This window comes from Budorcas taxicolor, chromosome 5 (genome assembly GCF_023091745.1).
Source record: "Budorcas taxicolor isolate Tak-1 chromosome 5, Takin1.1, whole genome shotgun sequence".
In the NCBI taxonomy this organism is placed as follows: domain Eukaryota; kingdom Metazoa; phylum Chordata; class Mammalia; order Artiodactyla; family Bovidae; genus Budorcas; species Budorcas taxicolor.
The window spans coordinates 143,631,771-143,655,308 of NC_068914.1; the positions used below are offsets into that span (position 1 = coordinate 143,631,771).

A 23,538-nucleotide genomic window follows, 5' to 3' on the forward strand; every position below is an offset into this window, starting at 1 on the left:
ATATATATATATATATATATATATATATATATATGCCTCGGGGTAGAACCAGGATCCTGCCCCAAGCCTGCTCTATTGTTTCTTGGCTGCTCCTCCTCCCTTGTCTTGTGTCCCTTTTCTTCCCTGATTAGCATCTGTTCTAATCTGCTCTTTAGAACTCAAGGGAAAAATTTAGAAAGTAACGTGTAAAATAGATAGCTAGTGGGAATCTGCTATATAAAACAGGGAGACTAGCTTCTTGCTCTGTAATGACCTAGAGGGGTGTAATGTGGGGAGGCGAGGAGAGATGCTCGAGAGAGTGGACATGTATATGTATAGTTATGTCTGATTCCCATTCTTGTATGGCAGAAACCAACACAACATGGTAAAACAAGTATCCTCCAATTAAAAATAAATAATAAAAAGAAATACCATAGGAAAATGTAAAAAACTATTTAAAAAAAAAAAAAAAAGAGCACAAGGAAGATCTTAGGACTGGAGTCTATAACCTACAAACAAGAAATGGGGGACAGAAAGACTTCCCTACCCAGGAGCCCTACAGGGTCCTGCTCGGTTTCATTCCTGGGTCTGGTTTTGTTTTTTGTGGTTTTTTTTGGCTCACTTTCTCCACATCAGGGGCCATACTTCTCTGCTTCTGTGTAATCTTTGCACTCCAGAGATTGTGAGTTTTTACCTTTGGATGCTGGATATTTTTGCCTTTCTCTAAATATTCTTGAGTTTGTTCCAAATGATGTTAAATTATTTGAAAGCAGTTCTATCCTTTTCAGTCTTCCTTTTAAGATTTGTGTAAAGTAAAAATCCACAGTTCTTCCTCACTGGTTTTTCTTTCCTGTGAATCTCCGTTATTGTGCACACACGCCTCTTCACTTCTGACATTGGTGGACACCAAGTGAACAAGACATTCCTACTAAACAAATGACTCTCTGTGACACTAGCCTGGCGTCCCATAGTTGAGCTCACTTCTAACACTACCAACCTGGGGATAGCATCAGATCCCACAGGCTAAGAGCTCAGCTCCACAAAACTGCCCCCCACCCCCTACTTCAAGATGCCAATGCAAATGACAAGACCCAGGTTACAACAACCTCTGTTCAATTTGACTACAAATCAAAGAGAGTATGACCCCTCCTCGATTTTGATTAATTTGCCAGAGTGGCTCATAGAGCCCAGGGGAACACTTGTGCTTACCAGTTTATAAAAGGGTGTGATAAAGGATACAGACAAAGCACCAGATGTATAGATTATACAGAGTAAGTTCTAGGAGGGTCTTGAAGGTAGGAGTCCACACAATGCCAGTCCCTGCACACAAGAAAGACTTTTCTTTGCCAACACATTCATGTATATCTCTGCTGTGTATACTTCACATTCTTTCTTTCTGCTGTGTGCTGTGCTTAGTCACTCAGTGTTATCTGACTCTTTGCGACCCCATGGACTGTAGCCTGCCAGGCTCCTTGGTCCATGGGGATTTTCCAGGCAAGAATACTGGAGTCAGTTTCCATGCCCTCCTCCAGAGGGTCTTCTCTATCCTGGGATTGAACCAAGGTCTCCTGCATTGCAGGTTGATTCTTTACCAGCTGAGCTGCCAGGGAAGCCCAAGAATAATCCCTTCTCCAGGAATCTTTCCAACCCAGGAATCGAACTGGGGTCTCCTGCATTGCAGGCAGATTCTTTACCAGCTGAGCTACCAGGAAAGCCCCCATGTATACCTATCAGATCTCAAAAATGTAGATTACCCTAATAGAGAGAAATTGTTTCTCATGGGGATAAAAAGAGGTAAAGGGTGGGAGGGAAGAACTTTCTTTCCCCTCCATCCAATTTGTCCTTCCTGAATAAATTCTAATATTACATCTTTTTTTTTCCCCCTCTCTCTCTGAAAACTGACTTTCCACCTTTAGTTATGGTTGTGAATAAAATGTTTTTGATCCAGAGATGTGCATTAAAATACATGTGTACAGAGAGATGTGCTGGGAAATTAAGCTTTCTTTGAGAGGCCATCATTTGCCAATCTTCACCTGGCTGCCGTGAGACTGCTGGGAAGCACAGCATTATCTGCACAAGGCTGGGACTGCTTCTTCACCACGGGGTAGAAGTGTGGGTGCTCCATGGCCTCTTTTTCAGTCAGTCTCTGTTGTTGGTCATATCGCAGAAGTTTGTTCAGAAGATCTAGGGCCTCAGGGCTGATAAAGCATCTGTTCTCACTATGGGTAAAATTTTTCCAGCGTTTCCATGAATGTTGTCCACAATATTGTTGACGTGTAGATGTAGGTCTATGTGATACTTATTCAGACTCCCATGTAGCTCCTCTGTACCCAGAACCTTGGCAATGTGAACAAGCTGGTCATAGTCATCCTGTCCAGGAAAGAAGTGCATGCATGCTAAGTCACTTCAGTCATGTCTGACTCTTTGCAGCCCCATGGACGGTAGTCCACCAGGCTCCTCTGTCCATGGGATTCTCCCAGGCAAGAATACTGGTGCAGGTTGCCATGAGCTCCTCCAGGGGACCTTCCTGACCCAGAGATCAAACCTGAGTCTCTTGTATCTCTTACATTGGCAGGCAGGTTCTTTACCACTAGCGCCACCTGAAAGAAGGGCTCCTTTCAAAAGATCATGCTTGCTAACATACAGCCCAAACTCTACATATCCAAGCTATGCTCATATATCTGCTAGTCCACAATGTGTTCTGGTTCCACGAAGTACCTGGAGATCACTTGGACATTGTAGTCCTGGGCAGGATGGTAAAGTTCCCCTCCAGACTCCAGTATATTAGTCACAGTTTTCTGTGGTGCTCTTTCATGACATCATGAGGTTTCACATTCCTGTGCATATTCCCTTGACGTGGCAAGTAATTCAGAGCTTTAAGTAGTTATAAAATAAGGATATTTTTAAATTAAGGACATATAAAACCGGATATCAAAATCTGTCAGGATATGAGATGGATCTTAAAATCTGTATTATTGATATATTCAAATACCAGAGCTGGTCTCTCCAACACAGAGTCCTTCACTGTGTTAATCAGCTAAATGATAGTTGTTCCACCAGAAGAGTGCTCCAGAATGATTGACTTCTCATTTTATCATTTTTTTCTTCCCTGGCTTGAGAATTTTTACAACCACTCTGTCACTGTTGGTGATGTTAACAGCCTCAAATACTTCACTATAATTTCCCCGACCCAAGTTTTCCAACCAGCTGGTTTTTGTTGATTAGCTGCTTGGTCGTGTCGGACTCTTTGTGACCCCCATGAACTGCAGCACCCCAGGCTTCCCTGCCCTTCACCATCTGCCAGTTTGCTCACACTCCTGTCCGTCCAGTCAATGATGCCATCCAACCATCTCATCCTCTGCCTCTCCCTTCTCCTCCTGCCTTCAGTCTTATCAGGGAGTGAGTCAGTTCTTTCCATCTGGTGGCCAAATTATTGGAGCTTCAGCTTCAGCATCAGTCCTTCCTATGAATATTCAGGATCAATTTCCGAAGTTTAGGATTGACTGGTTAGGTCTCCTTGCTGTCCAAGGGAACCAGCTGGTAACCATCTTGATTATCTCGGCACACTAAGTGCTGCTGTACTTCCTAGCCCCTGCAGGAAGGCCCTCTACGTCATAGCCCCTGTACTCGCTGCTGCTCAGGCTGTTTCAACTTAGATTCGCCAGCCCGGGCAGGCGGAGATGGGGACAGGGAGGGGGTGAGTGGGGTGCCAAGGGTGGCTGGCCAGGCGGGCGGAGGCAGAGGCCGGTGGGCGGAGGCAGGCTGGCGGAAGCGGCCTGGCGGAAGCGGCCTGGCGGAAGCTGAGGCCTAGGCAGCAGCGGAGTGAGCGGGAGAGGCAGTTCGACTTCGCTGCCAGAGAAGGAGGAGCGCAGCTGGCCCAGGAGCAGGCAGCCACACCAGGCTAGGTTTGCGGGGGTCAGGTGGGCGGGGGCTCCCAGGGTCGCCTGGTCCCTGAAGCCAGGCGTGGCAGGCTGTCCTCGGGCTTCAAGCAGCCTCCCTGGCTTGGCTCTCAGCCCCGAGTCTGCCCTGGGGTCATGGGCACCAGCAGAGGCAGCTGCGCCTGAAAGGCGCGGGACACGATTTAATCCTTGTAGAAGTGAAGTTGCTCAGTCCTGTCCGACTCTTTGCGACCCCATAGACTGTAGCCTACGAGGCTCCTCCGTCCATGGGATTTTCCAGGCAAGAATATTGGAGTGGGTTGCCATTGGCAGATGCCCATGGCAAGTGCCAATTTGTAGTTGACAGAGTTTTTTGTTTTTTTGTTTTTGTTTGTTTGTTGGTTTGTTTTTCCCTCCATCCTTGTATACAAGTGATCAGTAAGCTGCTGGATACCCAAAGGGAACACTGTACCTCTCTCCAGTTCTCTCCCTGTGCATCTCTCTCTCTCTCTTCTGATACTCTGTAGTCTTACCCCTTCACTTCTCCTGTCCACCTCAGCGAATCTCTTGGCATTTTGTTGGTTTCCCTCTGCTTTGGAAAAGACCCTGATACTCGGAAGGATTGAGGACAACAGGCGAAGGTAAGGACACAGGGTGAAATGGTTGGATGGCATCACCAATTCAATGGACTTGAGTTTGAGCAAATTCCAGGAGATAGTGAAGGACAGGGAAGTCTGGTGCGCTGCTATTATGGGGTTGGAAAACGTCTGACAACTTAGCATCTGAACAGCAAAAAACCACCCCTACAAAGTTGTCTATGAGCTATAAGCTGGGGCAAGTGTAAGGCTCACTGTTCTTCATTGAAAGGTGCCCGGTGATTGAAAAGGATTTTTTCTAACATTTTTTTTATTTCTAGTTTTTTTTTTTTTTTTTTTTTTTAAGTTAATTCAGACAGGAAAGTAAATCTGGTCCCTGTTACTCCATTGTGATAGGGAACAAGTCTGTGGAGTAGATCTTTCTAAGTTAAAAGCACTTTGCATTTTAAATTTAAGGTCTGGTCAACAATAAATTTAAAGGTCTTGTCAATTTCACTTATCTTGTTGGGACTTACTCATTGAATGAGAGTTTCCTGCTTTACTTCTCAGTTCCTGTTTTGGCAACCCGGTGAAAAACAGTGTCAGATACCCTTAAGTAGAAACATAACTCTGACAGAGACGTTGGAAATGTTGCAGGGAAACTCTGCCTCCGAAGAAAGTGTGGAAGAGGGGAGATCTGGTAAGTGAAAATTGATAAACTTTGACAAAACAAAATGAGGGTTGAGGGAGGGGGAACTCTTATACCACCAGCCACTGACAGGATAGAAATTGCACTTTAGGACTATCAGTACTTCACAGTTAACCTCCATAGAAGGAGATATGTTTTGAGGGTCTAGAGGTGGATGAGAGGACAAGTGTGTAATTGTCACATCAGGTGTTTTGTTACTGGCATGTTACTTAAATATTTCTGCACAGATTTAGGTTACAGAATTTTAAGAGAAAAATGTTCTCTGGATTTATTTTATTAGTTCTCATATTTTCCCCAGGTTGCGGGTGATTTTCACTCTGGCAAGTCACATTATAATATTAAATAACAGATGATTATATTCCAGAGGTGATGGCAAACAGATACCAACAATTTTGTAATACATATCCTAATAAAAGTTTCCCATACCTACTGTGTAGCACAGGGTACTTGCTCAATCTTATGTAACCAACTAAATAGGAGAAGAATTTGAATAAGAATAGATTCATTTATATGTTTAAAAAATTAACCATGACACGTATTCTGTAGTCTGATTGAATGTAGTAGTGAGATATTTAGAACCTGTTATTTGTTATTTGCAACAGAGACATTTTATTTAGACCCTGCTTTCAGGACTTCATTGTCTCAGGGACAGACAAATGGAGTTACTATCATTTGATGTGATCTGTGCTACAATGCATTTAATGAAACCTAGGGAGTTGGTGATGGCTGCTGCTTCTGAAGTACTTTTGACTTGGGCCTTGAATGATGGTATCACATTTTCTGGAGGAATAGGAGTAAAAATCACAGTTTCTTTCTTTTTTTTTAAATTTTAAGTAAATGCAAAACTGTTTTTATTCCATTGGGCACAAAAGTGCCCTGCAACGTTTCCTTTTGGAATTAAGGGTAAATGTGATTTTCAGTAATATCATTATGTGTTTCAGCTAAAATCTACTGAGGCTCATTTATGTGAACAAATAATTCTCTTTGTCTTTCCCTCTGTCTCTTTCCCTCTTTATGTCTCTTTCTCTTTCTCACGAGGTCTGGTATACTTCTGTATTTATATATAGTGTTATTTCTATATATCAGTTCAGTTCAGTCACTCAGTTGTGTCTGACTCTTTGAGACCCCATGAACCACACCTCACCAGGCCTCCCTGTCCATCACCAACTCCCTGAGTTTACCCAAACTCATGTCCATTGAGTTGGTGATGCCACCCAGCCATCTCATCCTCTGTTGTCCCCTTCTCCTCCTGCCCTCAATCTTTCCCACTGTCAGGGTCTTTTCAAATGAGTCAGCTCTTCTCATCAGGTGGCCAAAGTATTGGAGTTTCAGCTTCAGCATCAGTCCTTCCAGTGAACACCCAGGATTGATCTCCTTTAGGATGGACTGGTTGGATCTCCTTGCAGTACAAGGGATTCTCAAGAGTCTTCTCCAACACCACAGTTCAAAAGCAACAAGAACTCGTGAGAGAGAGAAAGAGACATAAAGAGGGAAAGAGACAGAGGGAAAGACAAAGAAAACTATTTGGACACATAAATGAGCCTCAGTAGATTTCAGCTGAAACACTTAATGATATTACTGAAAATCACATTTACCCTTAATTCCAAAAGGAAACTTCTGCGCTCAGCTCTTCTTATAGGCCAGCTCTCACATCCATACAAGACTACTGGAAAAAGCATTAGCCATTTAAGGTCCACTATGATCAAAGGACCAGAGAATGAAAATAAGAGAGAGATATAATAACAGAAGTACACTATATATACACATATATATAGTATATATACTAATATATACACTATAATAGTTTATATACTGTAAAATATACTATATTCTATACTATAATTTATACAATAGTTTACATATTATACTTCTCTATATATACTATATACTATATATGGTACGTATATAGATATATAGGTATGTTTATATACATATGTATGTGTATATACTATACATATTTGTATACATATATATGTATACATACTATGTATACATACTATAGGTATATGTATATATACTATATATGCATACTAAATAGTATATATAGTATACATAGTATGCTACGTGCATACATGTATATATACATGCACATATATGCATATACATAGATACATAGATACATGTATATATGTGTATATGTATATATACACACATTCATATACGTACATGTATACACAAAGACATACATACATGTACACACATACATGCACATGTATTACACACGTGTGTGACACATACATATATGTATACATATGTGTACAGTCATACATATGTAGTATATATGCTATATAGTCTGCTCATGCTGCTGCTGCTAAGTCACTTCAGTCATGTCCGACTCTGTGCGACCCCATAGATGGCAGCCCACCAGGCTCTGCCGTCCCTAGGATTCTATAGATTATATATACTATCATAGTTTACATACTATAATTTACTGCAATTTTTTTCTCTGGTCCTTTTATCATAATGGATCTTAAATGGCTAAGCTTTATATCATCCTTTTTAGAGTACATGACAAAGTAGTCTATATAATATCTTAACATACATTGTCAGTAGTGATATAAAAATATGAGCATCTTTTAAATATAACCACTTTAGTTAAACAAATTTGATTTAATGAGAGTGTCAGAGTGTTAATGTAACATAGTGATTGATTATTAAAAGAATTTGTTGAAATATAGTACCTATCTGGCTAATGTTATTATCAATAAAACTGCATTAAAAAAAAAATTGTAACCTCTTGTCACTTTCCCCTGATGTCAGCTGAGAATTAATATCTTACTGTTCTCTAAGAACTTTTGTTTAATAAAGCCATGACTAATTATTGACAAAAAAAGGTTAACTGCAAAAACTAGGGCTATTGGTGAAAGGGTTTGGTGTCATTACAGGAGCTCTGATGAGCTCCGGTACCACAGTTCTTTATCTGTGAGCACAGAAAGAATTCATTGAGAGGCAAAGTGATGAATAAGTGAAAGTGAAAGTCGCTCAGTTGTGTCTGACTCTTTGCGACCCCATGGACAGTAACCTGCCAGGCTCCTCTGTCCATGGAATTCTCCAGACTGGAATACTGGAGTAGGTAGCCTATCTCTTCTCCAGAAGATCTTCCCAAACCAGGAATCAAACCCAAGTCTTCCATACTGCAGGCAGATTCTTTACCATCTTAGTCACTTGGGAAGCCCTGGTGATAGATAAGAAGTGATTTATTAGAATAGAACACTTGTGAGACTTTCGAGTGGGTGGGCAGTGTCCTCCTGCACTGCAGAACTTACTGGGCTACAGTCAAAGGAAAAGTAGGTGGTGGAGAAGACCTTCTTTGTTTTTCCTGACTACATGTCATACTTCCATCATCAGCTCCTCTCTGTTCTTCTGTGAGATAATTTCTAACACCATTTTTTCAAACTAGAAATTTGAAGGTTATTGTGTTCAGAGTGTAATATAAAAGCCATATGAATTTAAAGGGAAACAGGAAGAGGACACACCACAGGAGAGTGTAAGAGCAGTTCCTCTGCTCTTCTGGTTTAAGAATTAAATTGACATGAGATAGATATCCAAAATCACAAAAGAGTTTGCAGACTGAAAAAATATATGCACCTTAATGTTGAGAGTTACCTTTTATTCAATGAGAATTTTTAGGTCTTCAAGCCTGGAAGACAATGTCTCATGTAACCCCATAAAAACTGCTCAGAGGAGAGAGGGGAGAAGTCAGGTTATGTAGAAGTTTGGAACAAGGGGCAGGTAATCTGAACATCCAAAGATCATTGTGATTTAAAGAAAACCAGATATCCCAAGTTAAGGAATGTAGTGATTTCTTTGTACTAGAAGATGCAAGAGTGTGGGCTCACTGAAATCATTCCCTTGAGATGCACCTCAGCTGTCTAGGGCTGGTCTCCTGCACTTTTCCTTAGTGCTCACGGCAGGGAGTGGCTGCAGCTTAATGACTGCCAAATAGCAAGCATCATTCTCCTTCCTAAGCACACTCAAGGCTTTCACTCAGAATTTCACATTTGGAGGGTCCAAACTGCTGATGGCTGTGACATCCTTGTTTATTGATATGGCAAGAAATTCCACATCTCAAGTTGAATCATATGTATACATGAGACAGACCCAGGAAAACTGAATAACTCACCAAAATGGCCAATAGCTTCACCTTCAATAGCATCTTCAGCTAAAGACAAAAGATGTTGGGGGTAGTGGTTTGGGACTTCAGAGAGAAGGAAATGGAAATGGAAAAGCAAAACTTTGGTGAATGAATGTTTGCAGGGCTGTGCAGAGACAAAGATCTTTAGGGCCATGACAGACTCTGATCTCTAGGTCCTGCCCAGTCTCCCCCACCACACTCAGGCCCATATTCTTGTAGATATTTCTGGTAATAGCTCTCTTTTAAACAGCCCCTCGATGTAAATTTTTTTAGACAGATAGGGAGAAGATCAAAGATTCTTCCTGGATTTTGGGTGCCTTGCTGATTTCCAGGTTGAAATAATCTACATGCTGAAGAGACATTTTGGGGTTGGCAAATTTTATTTCCATACGAAAAAAACAGAACAGAAGTAAGTAAGCAAGAAAGAGAAATGAGACATGAAATAAGGGAGGGTGTTAGGAGAAAGATACAGAGAAATAAAGAAGAAGAAAAAGGGAGGACTTTTAGAATACTGTACTTAGTCACTCAGTCATGTCTGCCTCTTTGCGACCCCATGGACTGTAGCCCACCGGGCTCCTCTGTCCATGGGGATTCTCTAGGCAAGAATACCATGACCTCCTCCAGGGAATCTTCCCAACTCAAGGATCAAACCCAGGTCTCCTACATTGCAGGCAAATTCTTTACCAGCTGAGCTACCAGGGAAGCCCCTTTGAGAATATTAGTAAGGGGCAAATAGGAGATTCATTGGAGAGAGGTAAGGGGAGATTCACATCTTACTCTTCTAACAATGAAAAAAATTGTGGAAGTGTAACTTAAAAAAGTGTTCACAACCTAAAAGTTGAGAGTATTACCCAAATTCACTCTGCTCACCCCTGACAATAGGCTAATGAATCTGAGAGACAAGGTGTTAAGTCAAGGAATATGTCTTTATTCAGAGAGCTGGCTGACCAAGAAGATGGCTGACTAACATCTTGAAATAACCATCATGTCGGGGTCTGGATGCCAGGTTATTTTATGGATCAGGTAGGGGGAGGTGAGGAATCAAAGTACAAAGAAAATAATTGTTTTTTGTCAGTATCTCTTAGAATAGCAAGCCTCACGCAGAGGGATGTGTTAGTTTCACTTCTTTATGTCAATCATGGGTGGTGTGACATGAAATATTTGCTGTGATGTCAATAAACAAAGATGAAACAGCTCTCTGCAGTTCTGGCTGCCAAATATGAATTTCTGTCAGGCTGGTAATCAGCAGAGGAGGGGTGCCATTTCCCACACAAAGAACAGGAATGTCATAGCCTTTCACAGGTGAGAGGAGTCAGGCTCTCTCCCTGTGAGCTGAACAAAGGCACCCTAGCCCAAGAGGCAGGCAGAAGTGTGGCAGACAGGGCTCCCTGAGGCAGGCCATTATGTATGCCTGTAATAACAAAAGCCGTGAAATGAGAGTTAAAGTCACAGAAACAGATCCTGTATGGAGTCAAAATTAACCCTTCCTGGTTACAAGAGTTATGTTTTATTCAGTGGGAACTTTAGAACTCAAGCCAGGGAGACAACATCTCAAATAACCCTGAGAGAACTGCTCCAAGGAGGCAAGAGGGGAGCCAGGTAGTATAGAAACTTTGCAACAAACAGCATGTAGCCTTTGAATATCAAAAGATTTTTTTGTAAATTAAAGAAAACCAGATATCCCAGGTTAAGGAATTTAGCACTTTTCTATGTATGGGAAGATGCAAGAGTCTGGTCTCACTGAAATCATTCCTTTGGAATGCACCTCAACTATCTGGGGCCATTATCCTGTGTTTTCATGTCCTGAGTTTCTTCAGGGCTCAGCATAGGGAGTGGCTGCAGTCTGAGGGCTACTAGAAGGAGGGATTTCTCCCCTTCCTGAGTTCCCTCAGGGCTCACCAGCTCACCATTCTGTGATGGCTGTGATTGCTGATTACTGTGGCATCCTTTGTTTACTGTTATGGCTGGAAATCTTCCATTTCTCAGAAGTCATAACATACGGAATTTCTGAGACAATTTTGCTTTAATGCAGAACCAGAAAGAATGAAGATGGAAAGTTTTATATGTAGCCAAAATCCAAATGCCATTGTATAGCATTTAAAGAAGTCATTCCTATATTTTTCCCCCCTGCCTAGCATTTAAACTGACGCTTCTGAACATTCTGGGAGATATAGTTGCAATGAGTGAAATGTAGCAGTTAAAAGAAAGTTAGCAGGAACTTTTAAAAATTATAATTAACATTCAGTAAAATTCACCTTTTGGTGCACATTTCTATGAGTTTTGACAAATACATATAATCATGTGGCCACAACACACTAAGAGTACCCCCCCCCCACAACCCCCAACACACACACACATACTCTCTGTATATATTTCTTTCCTCTCTCCTCATCATTTGGCAACCAATGGTTTGTTTTCTATTTTGATACTCTTGCTTTATAAGAATGCCTACAGAGTCAGGCTTTTTTCACCAGCATAATGCATTTCAAATTCATTTATATTGTACTGTATATCAATAGTGTAGACTTAATAAGGAGAGACATTATTCACAAGGACTTTCACAATAGGAAACACTCTCTGAAAAATGTTCTCACTTTTAAGTAGGTGAGAAGGGGAACAGAACACTGTTGGGAAGGGAGAGCAAGGTGGAAGAGCAGGTGGCATTTCCAAAGTCACACTTCTCACGTGTTCTGGGGACACTAGGTCATGATCACACTTGCGTTGGGAAGTATATCACTGCTTTCTTGAGTGCCTTTTTACATTTTCAGACAATCCGGAGTTTTCGGAGTCTTTGGGGAGCAGAAAGTCTCAGTAAAATTTACTGAGTCAAAGCAAAATAATAAATGAGCAATTGTCAGCATGGGGTCAAGCTTTTCTTTTTTCTTAGTACAAAGTGGTATTTATTTACCTTTTTCCCAGCTGAAGGATATTTGAATTGTGGCTAGTTTTTGGTGACAATAAATAAAATTATTATAAATGTTCAAGTATGGGTTTTTGTGTAAATGGAAATTTCCATTCCTCTTGCATAGATGCCTAGGGATGGCATTGCTAGGGCATGTGCTGAGCTTATGTTTGCCACACCTCACTGCCAAACTGGTTTCCAAAGTGGCTGACTGTTCCATTTTCAATAGTTTATGAGAATTCCTTTTCTATCATTCTTCACCATCATTTAGTTTTGTTATTTTATTTGCCACTCTGATACACATCTTGTGGCAGCTCACTGTATTTTATGTTTCCCTAGTGACTGGTTGGAGCTTTCCAGGTGGCTCAGTGGTATAAAGAATCCCCCTGCCAAGCAGGAGACATAGGTTTGATCCCTGGATTGGGAAGGTGCCTTGGAGAAGGAAATGGCAAACCATTCCAGAATTCTTGCTTGGGAAATCCCATGGACATAGGAGCCAAATTCTATAGACAGAGGAGCCTGGCAGGCTATAGTCTATGGGGTCACAAAACAGTCAGACAAGGTTTAGAAACTAAACAGCAATGACTGGTTATGTTGGTTTCTTGATTCTTGGGAGCCAGCAGGAGTGACAGGAGCTGCCAGTAGCCTCGGGAGTCCACAGTCCCGAGGGTGAAAGGTGGCCTGGGTTACCAGGAGCCTGCCAGGAGCCTAATGTCACAGGAGTCTCTTGGCTCACTGGAGCTGGCAGGCACTGGGGAGAGGGTGGCCTCGGTTAGTGAGTCTGCAAGGTGTCACCCAGGGCTGCAGGAGTCAGACTGATGTGATGCTAGAGCAGGTAGACCTGAAATCTGTAGGGAAGTCAAGCACCGCTTTACTCTCCTTTTCCCACAGGGAGAGGGTCTCTCTCTCTCTGCTGAACTGCTGAGACCTGAGGGAAGGGTTTGGGGGGCCTGGTTCTCAGGAGTTCACCAGGAGCCAAGCGTCACAGGAGCCCCACCTGGAGCTGCTGGAATTGGCAGGTGCAGTGGGAGACAGGGCTCCTAGGAGCCCACAGGAAGCCCAGGGTGGAAGGTGTCTGAGACTGCATTATCTGCCAGAATTGCTGGAGTGCAAGGAGCTGGGATGAGGCAGGGAGTGGCTGTGCCTGGAATCCTTGACTCTTGGGAAGGGATTTTCATGTGCAGATAATTTTCAAATTAATATTTCTAGTGGGAGGTGAGTGGCTACCACGTCTAGAAGCACTTTCACTTCTTCCGAATCTCTATATGTCTTTTATTTACTTTTCTTTCCTTATTGGCACTGATAGAACCTCTAGTAAAATGTTAAATTGGATTGGTGAGAACAGGCATCCTTGCCTTGTTCCTGACCTTTAGAGGAAGGCATTCACTTTTTCACCATCAAGTATCATGCTAGCTGTACTATTTCTATGAAAAGTGAAAGTTCAGTTCATAATTTGTTGAACTTTGTTATTTGGGATGACTCTTGGGTTTTCCACATTTTATGTCTATGCATGCATGCATGCATGCTAAGTCTCTTCAGTCGTGTCCGACTGTGGGTGACCTTATGGACAGCAGCCCAGAGTCTCCTCTGTCCATGGGATTCTTTAAGCAAGAATACTGGAGTGGGTTGCCATTTCCTTCTCCTTTTATGTCTATATCGATGGTCATATCCTTTCTCTTCTCTTATTCTGTTAATGTGATGAATTACATTGATTAGTTTTCTGATGCTCCTCTTAGAACTTCTAAGCAAATTTGTTATTTGTGGAGGTAAATCTGGATTGTTTGTATGTTTCGTTTTCATTCTGATTTCTAGTCTGTCTGTCTCTTACTCCCTTATTAGCTCTTCTTACAATAACTGGAAGACTCTCCAGGGGAAACATACTATTTTATCTCTGGGTCGCTTTTGGGCTGTGGTCATCTCTCCTGGACATGGACCTTTTGTGAGAGAGTTTGGCAATAGTGGAGGTGAGATAGATCTGACTTTACATGTTGATTCTGTGATAAATTGAAGTTTTTCTTTTAATGCTTCCATGAGATTGAGATTATGACATTTCTATTTATAGGTAAAGATCTCTGAAAGAAATGCCTAGCAATTATATCTCCTGTTACACCTGCCAAGCTTTGCTCCTGCATATTGATTATCTTTATACTTGTAGCTGTAAATGTGGTGACACTTTCCACTCTTGTGGCAGGTGAGTTACCTGTTCTCCAAACCATACCATGTTCTTTGCACATTCACATTGTCAATAAATATTTATTGAGCTCCATTATGTGCCAGGGTGTATGAAATGTTTGAGGTATATCAGTGAACAAAACACAAAAAATTCCCAGGGAACTCCTATTATATCAATAACAGAAAGATACAGATATTATAATATAGGATAACAGATTGAGATGAATATAAGTGTCCAGGGCAAGCCTCCTTGAGAAGATGACTTTTCAGCAAACTTGAAGGAGATGAAGGAGCCATGTGGCTATGTGGGGAAAGCACTCCAGATGGCAGGAACAAGTAGAATGAAAGGAAGAATCTCCTGGTAGGTTTGGGGAACAGCATGGAGGCTTCTACAGCTGAAGCAAGGTGAGAATGAGGAAAAGTAACAGGCTGGGGGTCAGGGAGGTCACAGCCTAATGAGTCAGGTAAAGACTTCAGCTTTTAATCTGAGTGCAGTGGGGGATATCAGAAAAAGGGAAATTGTAGGAGAGGAATGCCATGATCTAAATTTCATTAGCGTAAAACCATTTTGACTGTTGCAAGAAAAGTTAGACTTTGGGAACACCTACTAGGGTAACCTTATAGAAATCCACACCAGAGGGGACCGTGGCTTCGCCCTGGTGATAACAGTGGAGGTGGGACCTGGTGTCAGAATCTATCTTGAAAGTTGAACCAACAGTATTTCCTATCAGATTGGATAAAGGAGGAAAAAGTGAGGTTATGAAGGAAAAACATTTATTCTTCCCATAGCCTATACTCTGATATCTTGCTGGTTCAGAGCATCTAACAAGGGCTCAAACATTTTTATACATATTTAACAGAAATATATATAAAATAGCATTTCCAGAAACACTGGAAATACTACATTGTATTTTTGGTACTAAAATTAATAGTTGAACTATGCCATGTTTTGTCTACTAGAAGGTTTTATACCCCTAAGAGATGTAGCATAGTAAAATCTAGGAAAGGTAAGGAGTTTGCTTTTCTTTCGTCAAGAGTAAGAAGGACTGATATTAAGGAAGATGTGGGGAAAGGGAAATCCGTATGATGCTAGGAAAGCGTACTACAGGAATTAAATGCTACAGAAATTGATTTTCTTAAAACCATTAGTGTTCATGGACCCCTGAGAAGTGAGATGCACAGATTCTCTGCTTGAAGATCAGTGGATTGATGGCTTTTGTGCCTGAGATAAGACTGTTAGTGATGACTCTGGGAGGCAACAATCAAATGTACAATATATACTTCAAGACTGACCTCAGGGGAAAAAGTCACCATATAAAATATATATATATGTGTGTATATATATATATATTCATATGTTAGTTTTCAGAGAATATTCTTTCCAAGGCAAATTCTCAATCTAATAAAATCATTTAGGAAAAACAACTACCACTAGCTTGCACTCAGCAAGTGACCACAGATCTCAATATTACATTTTCCAAGAAACCAAAAAAAAGAACATAGATCTCTGAGAAGTCTGCTGTTTTGGCAAGCAGCAAAGTACAATCACTTTTCCACACACTAAATGGCAGTTGGTGTTTTATAAATGGCTAAAGCTGGTAGCATTTCACGAAGCATTAGAAATATTAGTTGGAAGTTCATTCAGTTCAGTTCAGTCACTCGGTTGTGCCCAACTCTTTGTGACTCCGTGAATTGCAGCACGCCAGGACTCCCTGTCCATCACCAACTCTCAGAGTTCACTCAAACTCACGTCCATTGAGTCGGTGATGCCATCCAGCCATCTCATCCTCGATCGTCCCCTTCTCTTCCTGCCCCCAATCTTTCCCAGCATCAGAGTCTTTTCCAATGAGTCAACTCTTCACATGAGGTGGCCAAAGTACTGGCGTTTCAGCTTTAGCATCATTCCTTCCAAAGAACACCCAGGAATGATCTCCTTTAGAATGGACTGGTTGGATCTCCTTGCAGTCCAAGGAACTCTCAAGAGTCTTCTCCAACACCACAGTTCGAGAGCATCAGTTCTTTGGTGCTCAGCTTTCTTCACAGTCCAACTCTCCCATCCATACATGACCACTGGAAAAACCATAGCCTTGACTAGATGGGCCTTTGTTGGCAAAGTAATGTTCATTACAGCTCAGCAATTCTGCATATAACCCAGAGTTGGGTGGCATCTATAGAGAGTGTTTAGTACATAGACAAGCACCTGAGAATATGACTCTGGAAGCAAAATAATATCAAATTATGTAGAATGGTGTCAAAATACATATAAAGTAAAACTGTACATTCTGATAAACCAACGCATTGGACATGGAAGATGTTTCTAACAATCTGTCTGCCTATGAAAAGTAGGTCTTAGTCAGATTTTAAGAAAAACAAAATGCTGTTTGCACAGCCATAAAAGTACAAGAGTCTAGTTTATATTTGGCCATATTTTTCTTCAAACTCCTCATTTTGGAATTTAGTTTTGCTGTATTTACATATATGAATGCATGTGTGTATATATGTACGTACATACATATGTTATATATATATATATATAAAGATCAACCTCAAGATGTTAAGTGGAGTAATAGGTAAAAGGGATGAGAAAATTTCTTTATTATGCTTCACTGTGTCTGTCCAACTTTTAGTGAGAACAGAGAGCTGTTTCCACAAATCTATATGTAAAAAATGGTGCCAACATGTAAAGAAAAACTATTATTTGGGAAAACAGTGGAGTTTGGACTTGGAAGACATTTCTAAGAATCTGTCTGCCTGTAGAAAGTAGCCCGTGGTCAGATTTTGAGGAAAACAAAACGCTATTAGCCAAGGCCATAAAAGTACAAGAGTCTAGTTGTTCTTTGGCGTGCTTTTCTTCAAAGCTCTCATTTTGGAATTTAGTTATACTGTACCTACATATACATGTACACACATGTATATATGTATAACTAGGTCTGTATATATGTATAACTCAGGATGTTAAGTGGAAAAATATATAAAATGGATGGGAAAATTTATCTGTTATGCTTCACTGTGTCTGTCCAACTTTTAGCGAGAAGCAGAAAGCCAGACTTAAAAAGTTCTGTATGTCACCTGCCCAGAAGGATGGATTGGATTTGGGAGTAAGTGTTTTTATTTTTCTGAAGAATCAAAGAATTGGACATTCAGTCAGACATCCTGTACTAAAATGGAAGCTGTTCTTGCTCAGTTTGAAATGGAGGAGGAGCTGGTAAGGAATATTTTTGGATCATGTTCTTTGTTAAATACTTAGCCCCTAAGAAGGCTATAGGCCACACAGGGTGACAGCTGAAAGAAGAGGAAGGCTCCCATTCCAGGCAGACTTGGGGGCTTGGAGTGCATATTAGTACCTGGCATTTCTTGGTTATGTTCTCTGCCTGGAACCCTGTGAGACAATTTGGACACATTCTCTCATGTAATCCTCATAGTTAATCTTCAAATTAGATATATTGTTCCCATTGTAAAAAGAAGTATGGTAATCATGTAATTTATCATCCAAGTTGGGACATTTTGGGGAGTGAAAATGACCATAGTATATTGGAAGTGACAATATTATGTTGGAATCATAGGTGTAACCTGGGACTTTCCCAGTCAAATTGAGATGTGTAATCACATTAACATAATTTAGGATCAAAGACATTTGAGTAACTTAAGCTGAGAACTGTGGACTAGTCTTCTCCCTTTAATGTCTAAGCTTCTCAAACTTACCAGGCTGTCATCCAGAGAGAGAAGGCTGGGGGGAAGAGGACTCAAGGGTAAAATGAAGGAGACTTGTGTTTTTGCTTTTGGTGTTTTATAATAGAACTTTCTGAAAAGATACAAAGGCCCTTCTGACTATTGGATTGGCCTTAGCAGAGAATCATCATATCATGCTTGGAAGTGGACAGACAACTCTAAATATAGTGCCTCGTAAGTTTTTAGACTGCCTTCTATTCTATTTATATATAGTTTGGGTGTGAATTGTATTTTTGGGAATGTAAATTTAATATCATGGAAAGTTTGCTGCACTATGAGGTATAAAATAGAAATCCTTTGTATGCTCTTCTGTTTATTATCTGTGCCTTTGGGAAAACTTCACGTATCATGTTTTTAGTTGAAATCTTCAGCATGATGATGACATTGGACATAGTTCATCCTCTTTCACCCATTGACTCAAACTGTGCTGAAATCCTTATTTAGAATGTAGAGAGAACAGCTGAGGTACTCTAGGGTCCTACCGTCTTGGAAAACCACTGAAGAATTGGTATCCACAGATCCTCAGTCCACTCTGCTCACTGCCCTGTCCATTCCTAAAGGGAAGGTCATCAGATAACCAGTGGGAATCCCTCCTGTGATAATTTATCCCTGGAAGGAACTTAGTAACACATCTTCAGTTGTGAACACTTCAGTGGGAATGTTTTAAATGTAATCATTTTGGAGCATATAGAATATAAGGGGCAATCACTTCCCTCAATCAAAGCTAAGCCCATTTAAGAATTTTCTAGTAAGCACATATGTTTACTTTCACACATGTATGAAACAGGTCAGGAGAACACTGAAAATCATGTTCCCTGAAAGCTAATTAAAATAATCAGTGAACGATCAAAAATAAGAATAGAAAAGAGTTTTATTTGACCCAAGTTGAGGACTAGCCCAGAAGCCCACTTCCCAGATTTATCCTGAGAAACTGCTTCAGAGAAATAGGGTTTCTGGCCCTGTTTTATATCTTGTCAGAAAAGAGAACAGTAAACAAGTCAGAGTTACATTCCTTCAAGGTTTTGCTTTAATAAAAAAATAAAAAAGAATAGACCAGCAAGTACACGGTGGGTCAATATGGCATTGGCACCTGGGAAGAGAGTCTTATCATTGAAGCAGGACCAGAGTTGGTGTCTCAAGAAGAAGGACATTTCAACTTTATTTTTGATTTGGACATTCTTCACTTCTGGTCAGTGTGCCCTTTTGTTTAATAATTAAAGTAGATGTACAGTGGATGCTTATTATGGCACAGAGAGAGTATTTTATAGCGTAAAAGTCAAGTTAAGACATGTATAAGCCAGAATGACTTACCGATATTTCAGTATGTGACAATTTCTTTTATCACCACCCATGGCAGCAGTTCACTTGGCTACATCAGCGAGCCCTAGTTAAATACCTAGTCAACAACATAACTGACTTTGGGATGGATGATGATAATCTTCCAATATTCCAGCAGGGACTTTGAGAATACAAAAGGAACTGAATACAGAAATGGTGTATACTTACTCAGAAGCCTTATGAACAACAGATTTTCATTTTTCTCTTGTCCGCATTAAAAATACCTGGAGTGGGGGTGCTGAAGATTATAGAGGAAGAACAAATGTAGATGTCCAGACTATGCTTTTTTAACATTTTCATGTTTGGTTTTAGGTTCGTCATCACAGGCGATGGGGAACGTGGCTACCTGAATGACCTTGGAGTTAGCAGTGCCAGAAGTTATACAGATAGAAAATGGATTTGCAGCAAACAAATCATGTCCTTAAATTCTTCAAGGCCTTATTAGGGAATTTCACACACCATCCCTAAGAGATGCATTAAAAATTGTTTTTATATAAACATTTCATAAATGTTTATATATACATTGCAAACAGTTGCTCTATTGCTTGCTCTGCCAAAAATATCGATATTTATTTATAGTGTTTGTTACCGCATAGAAGCAAGCTATACTTGAATGAGATAGGGATTTGGAAGTGAGATTCTAAATTAAGTAGGTGTTAAATAATATGAGTTGATGTTTATGTTTTGAACCCATAAATATGAAAGAATTCCCTTTTTCTATACAAACAGCACTTTATTTGCACACTTGGGACCATAAAAATGACTATGATAGCTGAAACCATGCACAGTTATTTTAATAACCAATGAGAAATGTTATAATTGGTTAACACATTCAAAATTCCCTTACTGTCAGTTCCAAGTGTAACATGGTCACTGTTTTTGGACTTCCCTGGTGGCACAGTGGATAAAAATCTGCCTGCCAATGCAGCGGACATAGGCTCCAACCCTGGTCCAGAAATATTCTATTCCCCACACAGCAGCTAGGCTCTTGTGCCACAACTACTGAGCCCACTCTCCAGAGCCCGTGAGCCACAAGTAGGAGCCCAAGGGCTGCAACTACTGAAGCCTCAGCCTAGAGCCTGTGCTCCACTGCAGGGGACATCACCACAATGAGAAACCCACACACTGCAGCGACAGCCCAGTGCAGCCAAAAATTATAATTAACTAATTACATTAAGCAAACACATCTATAGAGAAGTTTCTAACACTACTGAGACTAGGGACTTCCCTGGTGGTCCAGTGGCTGAGACTCTGCTGCCAGCGCAAGGGGACTGTTGGATCCCTGGCCAGGAAACCAGAACTTGCATCCCGCAAACAAGAGGTCCCACTACTGGCAACTAAAGATTCCACATGCTGTACAACAAAGTGAATCAGATGTACCTCATGTGGAATCTTTAGTTGTGGCATGTGGGATTTTGCTCCAATAATAATAAATTATCCATTTACCACAATAAGTAAGAAACGAAAGAAATCATAAAATTGGGGAAAAAAAACACAACAACTAGATTTTACATGCTGAAATGAATATCAAAGATCCCACATGCTGCAACTAAGATCTGGGGCAGCCAAAAAAATTTAAAAATTACTGACTAATTTTGCTTTAAACTTTGTATTTTAAGGCATTAGAAATACTGTAAAGGTGCCTTTTCACTTTAATTCTCAGCGTTTCTGTTTTAAATTACAGTGTGCTGAGCAAATATTATACCTATAAACAAATACCTATCTGTTTTTTACACTTTATTGGATTTTTAAAATCCTGCTTTCACACCATTTAAATCACAAATAGTGAATTACCTCCACTCATTACCGAGTGATACCCAATCTCACAAATGTTTATGTGCGATTGAGTTTTAGAAACAGAATGTACATAATACACTAACATAGCTTAAGGCAAACATTTCCGTAAGAAAAATGCATTGGTTAGCTCAAGGTTTGAGAAAAGTTCAGGTGGAGCCAGGTGTTGGCATGGCAACACAGAATTTTAAGAAAAACCTCCTTTTAAATTTATATAGAGAAAGGGAAGAAATCTAACACTTGTTTGTTTCCTCCTGCTGCTTAAGAGAGAGATAAAAAATGTCTGACACTTGCAGCCTATTTCCTCCATTTGGAGACCCCTGGCTTTCCTGCCTGTTACCCTCTCATTGTGACCTTTATAAATTACTTCAAAGCAGAGGTACTTCACATGAAAAATAAATAGATCACCAGTTTCACTGGCTAGTTGAAAGATTCAAATGAGGTAACTGATGAAATTCTCTTGTTACTCTATTTGACTCTTTAAATATTTAATACATAGTTTTTCTTTCATCATTGCTTATGGAAATAAAAGTAAAAATAGTGCCAATAACATTTTGTGTTATTTTTTTGTGATGGGTGTTAGATCAGCATCTAATTTGGGTGTGTGTGTGTGTGTGTATGATTAACTGTTCAAGTGTCATTTGTTGAAAAGACTTTTTCTCCGTTGTATTTGTTGTACCCATGTGTTCTGGGAAACAAATTCACTCAGAAGTACAATGCAGATAGTGGAGTGCAGTTTATATACACTGGTGGGCCCAAGGCAGAGTCTCCTCTTAGCCAGGGACCCTGACCAGTTTTTGTGAAAACCTTATATACCCTAAGTGTATGTGCTCAAACCCACCTCCCCAAATTCCTTGAAGCTAGTCTGGACAAGATAAAAGATAAGATCAAAGTTAACCCATGGTTGATATGTCATAAGCCTAGATAGTTAAACAGTGAACATTTATCAATAAGCCTGTGGTCATACCCCAATAAGCGTAATAGTATTTATGACTTTGTTCTGTTACAGAGATAATTAACATAATCTTTTAGGCAATGGAGAGTCTAGGTACAAGTCCTGAGGCTCCTTCATCGGGGTCTGGTTTTCCATTGGTATGTCATTTCCATAGATACTGGGCATATAGCTCAAAGTCCACAGTCCAGCCCAAGATGTAGTCCTGCTTTCAAGATGGAGCCTGTTCTGTTTTCTCCTTCATATTGCCTTTGCTGTTTGGTCCAATTTCAGTCAACTGCATTTACGAGGGGTCTATTTCCGGTCTCTCTATTTTGTCCCATTGATCTATCTTTCAGCACACTAACTTGCTTACTGTAGCTAGATAGTAAGGCTTGACATTGAATAGGGTTTGTTCCCCAATTTTCTTCTTCAATATTGGGTTGGCTATTCTGGGTATTATGACTCTTCATATAAACTTTGGAATTATTTTGCAAATCTATAAAATGACTTGCTGCATTTTTATTGTGAATATATTGAACCTATAGATGATGTTGTAAAGAACTGACATCTTGAAAATATTCTGTTTTTCTACCTATAAACATGGAGTATTAGTTGATTTAAATTATTTGATTTTGTTTACCTGAGTTCTGTACTTTTCCTCATATGGAACTTGTACACATTTCTTTGGACTTGTACCTAAGAGTTCAAAATAAATGGTATTTTGTTCTGAATTCCACATTTTGCTTGCCATTGTTGGTGTCATAGAAGGCAACTGACTGGGATATTCTCTTTACATTCTTGGACAGAAAGCTACTCAGTCTCAAATGCAACTCAAAGTCATGACCCTCTACTCGCATGTGCTCGCATGGTTGGTCTTTCTGGTATGACTACCCTCATAGTAGCATAAACTATTGGGGACTGAAAATATGCACAACCTATGAGTTGAGAATTATGTTTTATTCAAAAGACTTACTGAGGACTATAGCCCATGATTATCATCCACTTAGATATCTGAGGGGACTGTTCCCAAGGGGTAAGTTGTAAAGCAGGAGCTAGAATATATAGGAGCTTCTGCTGAGAAAACACCCACGTAACTGAACATCAATATTCCATTGTATGCATGCACAGTGTTTTAAGCTTTTGTTCATTAAAACCTTTGTCTTTGTTCTTAGTGACCCCCAAAAGTTTAAAGGATGCTAGGTCCAATCAGAATTATCATATGCTGGGCCTCCTTTGTTCTCTGAGACAGGCAAAGTAGAAGCCAGATTCCTGGGTAACAGACAAAAAACTAGTGGTGCAAGTTGTGTGGTCCAACTTCTTCTAATGAGAAGCTGGAAGTGGATCATCTCTTCATTCTGCTCTGAAATGAAGGAAGGAGTGATATAAAGTGCTT

At 40.4% G+C, this 23,538-nt stretch overlaps 1 protein-coding gene and 1 pseudogene across 1 annotated transcript; one reads left to right on the forward strand and one right to left on the reverse strand.

The window, feature by feature from the left end:
* Nucleotides 1–2,008: 2,008 nt before the first annotated feature.
* Nucleotides 2,009–2,866, reverse strand: LOC128048525 (casein kinase II subunit alpha'-like; annotated as a pseudogene).
* A 2,142-nt stretch (nt 2,867–5,008) lies between these two features.
* On the forward strand, nt 5,009–19,862 carry LOC128048434 (C-type lectin domain family 2 member H-like). The gene is given in 6 exon segments (XM_052640821.1): nt 5,009–5,132; nt 14,241–14,369; nt 17,379–17,401; nt 17,403–17,555; nt 18,147–18,253; nt 19,730–19,862. Coding segments are annotated over 6 exon segments (597 nt in total). The 5' UTR covers nt 5,009–5,080.
* Nucleotides 19,863–23,538: the final 3,676 nt, after the last annotated feature.